The 12,781-nt window shown below is 45.2% G+C and overlaps 3 protein-coding genes across 3 annotated transcripts; all 3 read left to right on the top strand.

Moving 5' to 3' along the window:
* Positions 1–4,997: 4,997 nt before the first annotated feature.
* On the top strand, positions 4,998–8,620 carry LOC127344548 (uncharacterized). The gene is made up of 6 exons (XM_051370846.2): positions 4,998–5,336; positions 6,086–6,194; positions 7,436–7,566; positions 7,663–7,737; positions 7,968–8,117; positions 8,247–8,620. The coding sequence occupies exons 1-6, from the start codon at positions 5,124–5,126 to the stop codon at positions 8,364–8,366; spliced, it is 798 nt and encodes a 265-aa protein (XP_051226806.1). The 5' UTR covers positions 4,998–5,123; the 3' UTR covers positions 8,367–8,620.
* A 269-nt stretch (positions 8,621–8,889) lies between these two features.
* Positions 8,890–11,035, top strand: LOC127344547 (histone-lysine N-methyltransferase SUVR3). The gene is made up of 2 exons (XM_051370845.2): positions 8,890–9,541; positions 10,625–11,035. Exons 1-2 carry the CDS (start codon positions 8,935–8,937, stop codon positions 11,011–11,013), a joined length of 996 nt encoding a protein of 331 aa, XP_051226805.1. The 5' UTR covers positions 8,890–8,934; the 3' UTR covers positions 11,014–11,035.
* A 752-nt stretch (positions 11,036–11,787) lies between these two features.
* LOC127340058 (LOB domain-containing protein 20) lies at positions 11,788–12,462 on the top strand. The gene has a single exon (XM_051365837.1). It carries the CDS (start codon positions 11,788–11,790, stop codon positions 12,460–12,462), a length of 675 nt encoding a protein of 224 aa, XP_051221797.1.
* The last annotated feature ends 319 nt before the right edge of the window (positions 12,463–12,781 follow it).

The raw sequence follows: 12,781 nt of genomic DNA, 5'->3' as shown, positions 1-12,781 counted from the left end.
GCATTGCCTCTTTTGCTATGTTGAATGGATTTCTTTGTTCCATTAACTTTCAGAAGCTTTGGGCAATGTCCAGAAGTGTTAAGAATAATTGTGTCACCTCTGAACATGTGAATTTTTGATTATGCACTAACCCTCTAATGAGTTGTTTTGAGTTTGGTGTGGAGGAAGTTTTCAAGGGTCAAGAGAGGAGGATGATACAATATGATCAAGGAGAGTGAAAGCTCTAAGCTTGGGGATGCCCCCGTGGTTCATCCCTGCATATTTCAAGAAGACTCAAGCATCTAAGCTTGGGGATACCCAAGGCATCCCCTTCTTCATCGACAAATTATCAGGTTCCTTCTCTTGAAACTATATTTTTATTCGGTCACATCTTATGTACTTTACTTGGAGCGTCTGTTTGTTTTCATTTTTTGTTTTTGTTTGAATAAATGCTTGTATGGGAGAGAGACACGCTCCGCTGGTTCATATGAACACATGTGTTCTTAGCTTTTAATTTTCATGGCGAAGGTTGAAACTGCTTCGTTAATTGTTATATGGTTGGAAACGGAAAATGCTACATGTAGTAATTGGTATGATGTCTTGAATAATGTGATACTTGGCAATTGTTGTGCTCATGTTTAAGCTCTTGCATCATATACTTTGCACCTATTAGTGAAGAAATACATAGAGCTTGCTAAAATTTGGTTTGCATGATTGGTCTCTCTAGAGTCTAGATATTTTCTAGTAAGGTGTTTGAACAACAAGGAAGACAATGTATAGTCTTATAATGCTTGTAATATGTTCTTATGTGAGTTTTGCTGTACTAGTTCATACTTGTGTTTGCTTCAAACAACCTTGCTAGCCTAAGCCTTGTACTGAGAGGGAATACTTCTCGTGCATCCAAATCCTTGAGCGAAACACTATGCCATTTGTGTCCACCATACCTACCTACTACATGGTATTTCCTGCCATTCCAAGTAAATACTTCATGTGCTACCTTTAAACCTTCAAAATGCTTCTCAATTTGTGTCAATGTTTTATAGCTCATGAGGAAGTATGTGGTGTTTATCTTTCAACCTTGTCATTTACTCTTGACAGACTTTCATAATGGACTAGTGGCACATCCGCTTATCCAGTAATTTTGCAAAAAGAGCTGGCAACGGGGTTCCCAGCCCCGATTAATCAAACTTCACTAATAATTCTCTTCACATGTTTTGCTATGACTCATCAGTAAGCAACTTAATTTTGCAAATAGACACTCCTCCATGGTATGAGATTGATGGAAGGCACCCGAGGATTCGGTTAGCCATGGCTTGTGTAAGCAAAGGTTGGGGGGAGTGTCACCCATAATAAAACTAAAGTACATGTGTAAACAAAAGAGAAGAGGGATGATCTACCTTGCCGGTAGAGATAACGTCCTTCATGGGAGCCGCTCTTGAAAGTCTGGTTGGCGAGGTAGTTAGAGTGCCCACTACCATTCGTTGACAACAACAAACACCTCTCAAAATTTTACTTTTATGCTCTCTATATGATTTCAAAACTTAAAAAGCTCTAGCACATGATTTAATCCCTGCTTCCCTCTGCGAAGGGCATTTCTTTTACTTTTATGTTGAGTCAGTTTATCCATCTCCTTCTGTCTTAGAAGCAAACACTTGTGTTAACTGTGCATTGATTCTTACATGCTTGCTTATTGCACTTGTTATATTGCTTTGCATTGACAACTATCCATGAGATATACATGTTACAAGTTGAAAGCAACCGCTGAAACTTAATTTTCCTTTGTGTTGCTTCAATGCCTTTACTTTGAAAATATTGCTTTATGAGTTAACTCTTATGCAAGACTTATTGATGCTTGTCTCGAAAGTACTATTCATGAAAAGTCTTTGCTATATGATTCAGTTGTTTAATCATTGTCTTTATCATTGCTTTGAATCACTTCATTCATCTCATATGCTTTACAATAGTATGATCAAGATTATGTTGGTAGCATGTCACTTCAGAAATTATCTTTGTTATCGTTTACCTACTCGAGGACGAGTAGGAACTAAGCTTGGGGATGCTGATACGTCTCCAACGTATCGATAATTTCTTATGTTCCATGCTTATTTTATGACATTACCTACATGTTTTGTTCACACTTTATGATGATTTTATGCGTTTTACGGAACTAACCTATTGACGAGATGCCGAAGTGCCAGTTCCTGTTTTCTGCTGTTTTTGGTTTTAGAAATCCTAGTAAGGAAATATTCTCGGAATTGGACGAAATCAACGCCCAACATCTTATAATTGCACGAAGCTTCCAGAACACCCGAGAGCCACCAGGGGAGGGCCCTGTGGGCCCCAGACGATAGCCCGGCGCGGCCAGAGGGGGGGCCGCGCCCCCCTATTGTGTCGCCGCCTCGTCGACCCCCCGACTCCGCCTCTTCGCCTATTTAAAGGTCCCTGACCTAAAACATCGATACGAAAAAGCCACGGTACGAGAAACCTTCCAGAGCCGCCGCCATCGCGAAGCCAAGATGCGGGGACAGAGTCTCTGTTCCGGCACGCCGCCGGGACGGGGAAGTGCCCCCGGAAGGCTCCTCCATCGACACCACCGCCATCTTCATCACCGCTGCTGTCTCCCATGAGGAGGGAGTAGTTCTCCATCGAGGCTCGGGGCTGTACCGGTAGCTATGTGGTTCATCTCTCTCCTATGTACTTCAATACAATAATCTCATGAGCTGCCTTACATGATTGAGATTCATATGATGATGCTTGTAATCTAGATGTCATTATGCTAGTCAAGTGGATTTTACTTATGTGATCTCCGGAGACTCCTTGTTCCACGTGTGCAAAGGTGACAGTGTGTGCACCGTGTGGGTCTCTTAGGCTATATTTCACAGAATACTTATTCACTGTTATGAATGGCATAGTGAAGTGCTTATTTATATCTCTTTATGATTGCAATGTGTTTTGTATCACAATTCATCTATGTTCTACTCTAGTGATGTTATTAAAGTAGTTTATTCCTCCTGCACGGTGTAATGGTGACAGTGTGTGAATCGTGTAGTACTTGGCGTAGGCTATGATTGTGATCTCTTGTAGATTATGAAGTTAACTATTGCTATGATAGTATTGATGTGATCTATTCCTCCTTTCGTAGCGTGAAGGTGACAGTGTGCATGCTATGTTAGTACTTGGTTTGGTTATGTTGATCTGTCATGCACTCTAAGGTTATTTAAACATGAACATCGAATATTGTGGAGCTTGTTAACTCCGGCATTGAGGGTTCGTGTAATCCTACACAGTTAGTGGTGTTCATCATCCAACAAGAGGGTGTAGAGTCTAGCATCTATCTATTTATTCTGTTATGTGATCAATGTTGAGAGTGTCCACTAGTGAAAGTATGATCCCTAGGCCTTGTTCCTAAATACTGCTATCACTGCTTGTTTACTGTTTTACTACTGCCTGCAATATTACCACCATCAACCACACGCCAGTCCTGGACAGCAAAACACTTTTCTGGTGCCGTTGCTACTGCTCATATATATTCATACCACCTGTATTTCACTATCTCTTCGCCGAACTAGTGCACCTATTAGGTGTGTTGGGGACACAAGAGACTTCTTGCTTTGTGGTTGCAGGGTTGCATGAGAGGGATATCTTTGACCTCTTCCTCCCTGAGTTCGATAAACCTTGGGTGATCCACTTAAGGGAAACTTGCTGCTGTTCTACAAACCTCTGCTCTTGGAGACCTAACACTGTCTACAAGAATAGAAGCACCCGTAGACATCAACCACCTACTGAGGTACAAGTGAGTAGTCGTTTGTGTCCTTTTTAGCTTGCTTTGTACTGTAACACATTTTTTCTACGCACATGCAGAAAGAAAATGCTAGAACTTTACTAGCGGTTGATGGAGTCCCTCCTTGTTAGCAAAGACAGATGTGCATGTACCTCTAGCCAAAGGAATCAATGGCTTGATTTGCAAATTCTAGCAATATAGTACCCGGTGTTCTCACGACAAAAGCACCAGTTATTTCCACTGGGTGTATGGTGTAATATAAAACATTCTTGAGTTCTTCATATCATCCGTTTGTTGCTGCATAGCAACACACGAGTAATTAACTAGTGTGTTAGCATTATTGCAAGGATATGTTTCGACCCATTCTTGACCAACATAAAGCCCTGATGTCTTAGGAATCCATAAATATGTTTGTTTAAAAAATGAGTTATCTAGGTTCTGGATACATTTTCTTCTTCTCTTCCTTTAGCCCATGGCTAACACCATGAGCTAGAATCTTGTTCAAAAAAAAAAAAAAAAAAAAACTAGGAGTGGACATGGTGTTTACTTTTCTGGGCCGATATGCCATTCAATCTCCCAACACCAACCCACTTTTAGTTGGGCGCACCTACACATCGCCTATTAGCATGCGTTTGTAAGCATCGCCTGAAAGGCAATCTCGCATGGGTTGGCCTGTTAGGCTATTCGCTCGTCGAAAAAAAGTAGTACCATATTTTCTTCAACATGTATTTCAAAAAAAAAAATATTTTCTTCAACATGTACAAGATTTAAGTTGTAGCCCAATGGTTCTAACCTTCGACCGCTTCCGCGAAGTCCTAGTCTTGAATCCTAGCATGAACAACATTTTTCGAATTTTCCGAATCTGAGAAAAAATTAATTTTGAATCCAAGCAAAATTTTGAATCTAAGCAAAATTTGATTTTAAACAAATTTCAAATCATGTGCCTAACGGAGATTTCATGGTTATCAGATATGAATAGTGGTAACATAGACCCATCCTCACCTTGCCTAACGGAAAGAATTTGCATCTAATAGAGTCTCACGAGGATGAAGTACTAACCAAAACCGTCCCCCGCCACCGAAGATCGGGGAATGGGCCCACTGCCAAATTGAACTACAGCTCAACACCTGCATCCGCACGCGGCCCAAACAAGAAACCCAAATCCCACAGCCCACGCCACGCCACGCCACGCCACGCCACGCTACTGTACCCCACCGCCTCTTCTCCTCGCCAATCCGTCCTGATTCCCGAGTTAAAACGGAAAAGCACCTCGACTCGCGGCACGCAAGCCGGCGAGCCGTTCAACCTCCGACGCCGTCCGAGAGGAACCGCTCCCTCACCGGAGCACCACCGATCTGCGGACATGGCCGAGGAGGCGAAGCACCTGGAGACGGGCCGGGCCGACCGCTCCGTCTGGCTCATGAAGTGCCCCACCATCGTCTCGCAAGCCTGGCAGGAGGCCGCCGCCGCCGCCTGCTCCTCCGTCTCCGGAGGCCCCAACCCTAACCCTAACCCCGTCGTCGCCAAGGTCATCCTCTCCTTCGACCCGCTCAGCCCCGACGAGGAGCCGAAGCAGGCAAGCTTCCCCCTTCGCTCCTGTTGCGTGGTTTGGCTCGATCCGGACGCCGCTTCTCTCCGGAATATAAGCTGTAGGGTTGTTTCGTAACATTGCCCAAATGATGAACTCTATTTTTTTGTCTGTCTATAACACCTGAACTTCTCTGTCACGCGTTGCTACAATTAATGGTGAACTATGCTTGCCCTCGGTTGCGGTACTGTTTGCTTTAATTGCTGTTAGTTCTTCCAAATATTTATGGTATTTCTGTAATCAAGTATGCTTTACTCCGTTCCACACTGCCATCGAATACACCTCAAAGAAATTGAGGGAAATATAGCCATGTCCTTTGGATCATTGCCATAACATATTTGCGTTAATTCAGAATTTTTCAGCTATCATTCTTTCATGAGTACTGGCTTAACTTAGTTATACTTTCTTGGAGAAAAGTTTGTACAGTCTGGAAGCATTAAACAGCATTCTGGACTGATACAAGTCGTGGTAAGGTTTAGGATACTCATGTTCTACGGCCAGGCTTAAAAGTTAAAACCTACTGTTATCCTTGGCGCTAAAAATTACAAAAACGCTCTGACCTCAACAGTAGTGCCTTGGATATGTCTTTTCCATGTTTTCATAGAACTTTGCTGTCAGTTTCTTTATGCCTCACTTTTTTAAGACATTCCTGTTCACTAAATGTGTATAATAGCATCCATTTAAGATGTTCTTTCTATGGCACCTATGTTTCTTACATGGTTTCAGTGAATAAACAGTTCAAGATGGAGATGGCTCAAACTGACAGTGGCAATATACCTAAGAACTACTCTCTGAATATGTTCCAGGATTTTGTGCCAATGTGTGTTTTCTCAGAGTCTAAGCAAGGTAAATAATTATGCTGCCTTTCACCTTTCTTATGATATTCACATGCTTTTTTTTTGTTATTTTTCTTTGTTGAAACCAGTTGTTTCTGTAAGTGGGCAGCAAGCAAAACTTGATTTACCAATACGCTTCTAAATGTTTATATGTACTGCATTATCTAATTGGTTCAAAAACTAGTTACCTCATGCTAACCAACTTCACCAAACTGCCTTCCGCCTTTATTCATGGGAGAGCTCTCACTTGCAATTGGCTGCAAGGGATTTGTAGTTTTATCTGTAATTTCATCCCTACTCAGGCCACCCTTTTCATGAAGTGAAGTCATTTAGTTGCTTTTGGAGTCTTGAGTCCTGCTGCCCCCTTAACTGGTTGTTATTGACAATTTGACGTAGTTATGTTTTTCTTTTTCTTTGGTCAGCCATAACTGATCAATTATGTACTCCATAAAAGGATGTCTTAGACTTATGTAAATCTAAGACATCCTTTTATGGACGGAGGGAGTATACAGTTCAAGTTCTGATTGTACATATTAGGCTACTTATTAAACTTTAGAGGATATATTGCTTATCTTTTGATTTCATTGCACTGTCGCTCTGTTCACCAATCCAGTGCTCTCGGGTGATTAATGCTAGTTCTTCTCAATGTGTTGAACTATGTCCTTCTACTGTCACAGTATAAGATTGTGTTCTGTTTAAACTTATTCTTAAATCATCCTGTTGATTTTTCAGTTCTGTTGACGTTTTACATTTTGCAAGAAACTTCGTACGTACTCATTTCAGTGTACCTACTGACTCATGTTATGTGTACCCCATCAAATACATGTTTGCATAAAGCTAGCACACTCAAGCTTCGGTTAGTACATGATCAGGCAATAAAGCATATATCCTAGTACTTGTTATTTAGCGCTTGCCTTATCATGCCTGTTGGCTGTTGCCCTTGAGCAAGGTTAAGAACAATGACCAACATTTGGCCGAACTGCTTTTACTTAGCAATCTAAATCTAAATTTCCTGACAGTTTCTTAGTTGTCTTGTCACATCTTACTGTCATCATATACATTTTAGTTTGCTCACTTGAGTTCTTATGGTAGAATCTTCTCTACCACAATACCACATGTTATATGCCTTCAGAACTACGCATTTTTTGAGATTGAACATTTTAGCAGAACTTCCAATACAAGCTGTTTATTCGAAACAATGCTGTAATTATTTTCTGGATCACAAAATTATAACCGTTCTATTTATTGCAGGGAAGCATGCATGCGAAGGAAAAGTCGGGCACAAATTTGACATGGAACCTCACAAAGAAAATCTTTCAGACTATGCAAAATTATGCCGTGAAAGGACTACAAAGTCTATGATCAAAACAAGAAAAGTGCAAGTCAGATTTTTAATTCAATCCTGCCCTCTCTTTTCTTCTTCTGCTATGTCCTCCCAGCGTTATTATGCAAGCTCGCCTTTCCTCCTCATTTGTTAGGTACTTGACAAGGGCCATGGAATGGGCGTGCGTACATTGCTTCCCCTTGTTGGTGGGGCTCAGTCTGGTGCAAAGGTAGTAGTCCTTTCTCAAGATAGCTAAGGCAATTGTCAAGATTGCTAGGGCCAAGGGGTGACTCTGTTTTCTGAAATTAGGATTCCACCTTAATACCTTATACCTCACAATGCCATGCCATGTTCTCAACTGTTACCTTTTCTGGCAAAAGCATTTCCAGACAACTGATTGTTTCAATTGGTCTTATATATTGAAAGTGTTTCTTTACTTGTAATTGTCGTGCTTGTCAGGAAAAGAAGAAGGCAACAGCAACGAAACCTTCTGAACAGAAAAGAACACGAAGGGATCGCAAGGATTTGGAAAATATCCTGTTCAAGTTATTTGAGAGGCAGCCAAATTGGTCACTTAAGCATCTAATGCAGGAAACAGACCAACCAGAGGTATTTTGTGTGCGACTCCTAGAAGCACATATATATATTGATCAAATGTTGATTCGCTTCTACAGTACCTGCATTTACTTGCTACATCCAATACTGCACTAACTGCTTGCCCGTACATGATTCATGCAGCAATTCCTGAAGGAGATAATGAATGATCTTTGTGTCTACAACAAACGAGGACCAAATCAAGGGACGCATGAGCTCAAGCCTGAATACAAGAAGTCTGTTGAGGACACTGATGCACCTTGAAGTCTATACCATCTTTTTAGGCTATGCTGTACCGAAGATAGAATTAGTATAGGAACTAGTATTTCTCAGTTGGATATGGGTTATGTCTCGTCGGCAAATGACGACTCCAACCTGCTAGCTGCTGCCTGGTTGTTCTTGACAAAAGTAGCTTTTGGTCATAAGCCTCGATACATCTTGGTATATATTACCGATTGCCGCATCAACGATCTTGAATTTCAGCATCCCTTTTGTCATGAAGAAGCAAGTTGTCCAAATTTTGTCCCGAAGAAACAAACTGTGCAAATTTGTGTGTATAAAGCATTGGCATTTTTGTCTTCTGGGCAGAATAAGATTTTCGTCTTCTTTTTTTACAAGAGAATAAGATGGATCTCATGGCCAACGAAATGCAATGTCGTAGCAGTCATCTACCGTATTTCTTTGCAAATTACTTGTAGTTGTGCTTTCCATGATCTTGATGGAGGCCTGGAGTGGTTCAAGTTACCTGGGCACCATTTCATATTCATAGTCCATTAGTCCTAGACTATAGAAAACTAGGAATGACCATTCTGCCCGGAGTCACCTGGCCGGGATGAGAAATCCAAGAGCAGCCGGTGCGGTGAGCGAGTTGGCGGAGCTGGTTCTGCCGTGGCTACCGCCGGCCGACCTTGCCGCGGCGGCTTCCGCCAGCCGCGCCATGCGCGCAGCCGCATCTGCGGTCACCGCCCGCCGCGCCGCCGACTTCTCCCGCGGCCTGGAGGCCGTCCCCGTCCCCTTCGACAACCCCATCGACTCCAAGCCCTACGCCTACTTCCTCTACACCCCCTTCTCCCTCATCCACCCCGCAGCCTCCGCCTCCGCCCACGCCCAGCCTTGGGGCTGCGCACGGGCCCGGCCGCCATGCCCCACCTGGCCCCGCCCCGACCTAGGCCTCCCTTCCGCCGGCTGCGCGTGCGCCGAGGCGGACTGCGGCGGCGCGGGGTGCCCCTGCGCTGGCGCAGATGCCGAGATGGCGGGGGCGGGGCTGGGAACCCTCCGAGAGTGCGGCGACGGGTGCGCGTGCGGGGCTTCGTGCGCGAACCGGCGGACGCAGCGCGGCGTCACGGCGCGGCTGCGAGTCGTGCGCCAGCTGAAGAAAGGGTGGGGGCTGCACGCTGCTCAAGTCCTCCGCCGGGCGCAGTTCGTCTGCGAGTACGCAGGTATCTAGTTCCCATGAGGTTGCTGAATCCTTCGCAAATTTCTCAATGAATGAGTGCTTGATTGATTGATCATCTATGAAGTTACGCTATAGTAATCCAAGCAATTGTTTCTTCACAGTTTTCTTTAATCACACGACGATGCTTTGATGAGCATAAGTTCACCTTCAGATTTCCCTGTGCTCTCGGCCTAGTACTGGCTTATTTAATTGCCGTACTCATTTTTGTGTCGGTTTACATTGAATTGTGTCGATGCTTCTACAAAGATCCATGGGCCTGACAATTAGTTGCTTACAGGGCACGAACTTGCTACTGTATCGTGGTTCATGTCAAAAGCATTTTCAGCTTGGTAGGATAGCGGAGCCCTTGAAAAATAACTAGAAGGATCATGCATTTCCAGTGTAAGGTCTGGTTCAGAATAGGTATCAGTATGCAGTAATAATGTGGTCACATTGATAATATTTGAAGGAGGTTTAGACTGTCAAATCCCTGTTTTGTCGGTACACAATCACGAGTTTAGAGTGTGCACCAGCAATGCAAAAGCCTACTTTGTGGGTGGTTAGAGATTTTTTCTGCTGCGTTAGAACATTGTTGTTGGAAAATGCACTTCATATGCCAATGCCTGGGATCACTGAAAATGTGTGTGAGGCTGTGAGCCCTCATCATCTTTACCTTGCATCATTTAAGTTTTGGGTACTTGCCAAATAGTGGTTGTTGTTGTTGGCCTAGTCGTCGCTTTGTTAGGTTGAGTTAATTCTTAAATCCGTTTTAGATTGTGAATGGATGCACATAAGTTGTTTTTGGCTCGGTGGTCAGGTCAGGTGTGCTGGTGTTCGGTGGTTATGGCAGTAGTATGGTAACTATATCGGTTTATATTATTTATGGCCGACTGAGCTTACCATGAATGTACGGCTGTAGGAATTAGAGGTGGTTCAATTGGGAATTCCCCATGTCATCTTCATGAACCTTTTTATAGGATCTGCTTTAGTTTACAGTGGCTAATTATTGATGGGTTACCTCCATGCCGACACTGATATTCAGGTTACTACTTAAACTTTGACTATGATATCTATGTTTGGACTACAGGTGAGTTCCTGACGACAGAGGAAACGCGGAGGAGGCAGAGGCTGTATGACGAGCTTGCCTCTGCCGGTAAGCTCTCCCCCGCGCTCCTCGTCATACGGGAGCATCTTCCTTCCGGGAGATCATGCATGCGGGTTAACATTGACGCTACGAAAGTGGGAAACGTGGCTCGTTTCATCAACCATTCATGTGATGGAGGCAACCTACAGCCTGTGTTAGTTAGGAGCTCTGGTGCATTGCTCCCAAGGCTCTGCTTTTTCGCTGCCAGAGATATAGCGGAAGGGGAAGAGATCACCTTCAGTTATGGGGATGCTAGGCTTAAGACTAAGGGCTTGCCATGCTTTTGTGAAAGCTCGTGTTGCCCTGGTGTACTTCCTGCCGAAGAAACCTGAGTTCGTGTCATCGGCTGTAATTCCTTCCGAGCAAATTTGTGTACTCTACTTTTTTCAGTTTTTTTGTGCTCACTGCAGCAAGTTTTGTGACATACTTCTTTTCTTAATGAATGGGCAGAGCTGCTGCCTTCTTGCTCAGAAAGTTTATGTTGTACTCACTTTACAAGAATGCTGTCTTTAGGAGTAGTAGTTATCCCTTCTTTCGATCCTGTGTAACTTTTTTTTTTGAAACAATCCTCTGTAACTTCTTCGGAACAAATTGATAGTGTACTATTTTGATTACATCCGCTCCGAGAAATTTGAGCTTGTGCATTATCTTGATAAGAGATTTGCTTCATGGGAAGACATGTTTGTACAGTAAATAGACTTGCCACAAGAATGAAGCTGGTTTCTCAGTAACCTGCATTGTCTGATAAAGATGTTCACAAGGCAGTTTGTGTTGCAGTTGTACACGCATTCCCTACATCTGCTGTGAAGAGAAAATCCGAGCTTCCGATGGTATCTTCTTTGCAGCAAGGCAAACAACCCCGCTAGCTAACACCGTTGTCTTCCGTGCCCGCGAGATCAGCGGCCGCAGCTAGCCGTACCCCGCGCGGCACGGCCCTCATAAATCTTGCGTGGACACCACCGGAACTCAGGTAGCCGCGACTCCGGCGAGGACGGACGACCCACCCACCAGACCAGCCCTTTTAAAACTCCTCGCCCCGCCTCACGCCACGCGCGCGGCCGTGGCGCACGCAGCACACGCACGTACGTACGTGCATGCGAAACGCGATGCAGCAGGAGCCGGAGCCGCCCAGGAAGCCCGGCTCCGTGGCGGCGAGGCAGCAGGAGGACGAGACGTCGTCGGCGGGGCCGGGCGCGCCGTGCGGGGCGTGCAAGTTCCTGCGGCGGCGGTGCGTGCCGGGGTGCGTGTTCGCGCCGCACTTCGGCGGCGGGAGGGAGCGCGGCGCGGCGCAGTTCGCGGCGGTGCACCGGGTGTTCGGGGCCAGCAACGTGGCCAAGCTGCTGTCGCGGGTGCCCGCCGCGCTGCGCCGGGACACGGCGCGCACCGTCTGCTACGAGGCGCAGGCGCGCATCGCCGACCCCGTCTACGGCTGCGTCGGCACCATCCTCGCCCTCCAGCACCAGGTGGCGCTCCTCCAGGGCCAGCTCTCCGCCCTGCAGTCCCAGCTCTTCAACTGCAGGCTGGCCTTCGCCGCCACCGCGCACCCGGACAGCACTACGGAGCAGCTGGCGGCGCTGCAGCCGGCCTACTCTGCCGCGTCGGCGCCGAGCCAGATGGTGAACTACGACGACCTTCCGCAGGCCCTGGATTTCATGGACGTGGAGCCCCAGATGAGGGGCCTTGAGTCGCTGCAGCTTTCGCAGCCGCCGCACCGGGAGGAAGACGACAGCCAAGGCATGAGTCACTTCTCGGATAATGTAGGCCGACAACGGCAACTGTAAAACCCTTGTAGTTGCCGGCTAGCTAGCTGCTGTGATAGTGTGATCTATGCATTAGAAATTTGGGAAATTCGCTTGAAGTGCACCAACTGAATAAATTTTTTTTGTTGCAAGATGTATATGTATCTCTAAATGCTGTACGGAGTAAAAGAAAATCTCAAGGGTGCGCCGACTGAATCATTTTTTTTTTTTGCAAGCTTGAGAGTGCAACCTTATGAAACCATCCGAACCAAGAAATCCGCTAGAAATGTTTTGAAATGGAGATTGTTCTCTCTTTAATCAGGGATTGCTATATGAAAAGAAGTGGAGTTTGAAAAAGGGA

This window comes from Lolium perenne, chromosome 3, assembly GCF_019359855.2.
Source record: "Lolium perenne isolate Kyuss_39 chromosome 3, Kyuss_2.0, whole genome shotgun sequence".
Classification (NCBI taxonomy): domain Eukaryota; kingdom Viridiplantae; phylum Streptophyta; class Magnoliopsida; order Poales; family Poaceae; genus Lolium; species Lolium perenne.
Note: the sequence above shows the minus strand (reverse complement) of the source record. Positions and strands in the feature narration are given on the sequence as shown.

What these genes read in the sequence shown, in the direction of transcription:
- LOC127344548 (XM_051370846.2), top strand. Translation starts at nt 5,124, where the DNA reads ATGGCCGAGGAGGCGAAGCACCTGGAGACGGGCCGGGCCGACCGCTCC. An exon ending in CCGACGAGGAGCCGAAGCAG is followed by an intron (nt 5,337 to 6,085) that starts GCAAGCTTCCCC and finishes GTGAATAAACAG; the next exon opens with TTCAAGATGGAGATGGCTCA. An exon ending in AGGAAACAGACCAACCAGAG is followed by an intron (nt 8,118 to 8,246) that starts GTATTTTGTGTG and finishes TGATTCATGCAG; the next exon opens with CAATTCCTGAAGGAGATAAT.
- LOC127344547 (XM_051370845.2), top strand. Translation starts at nt 8,935, where the DNA reads ATGAGAAATCCAAGAGCAGCCGGTGCGGTGAGCGAGTTGGCGGAGCTG. An exon ending in GTTCGTCTGCGAGTACGCAG is followed by an intron (nt 9,542 to 10,624) that starts GTATCTAGTTCC and finishes TTTGGACTACAG; the next exon opens with GTGAGTTCCTGACGACAGAG.
- LOC127340058 (XM_051365837.1), top strand. Translation starts at nt 11,788, where the DNA reads ATGCAGCAGGAGCCGGAGCCGCCCAGGAAGCCCGGCTCCGTGGCGGCG.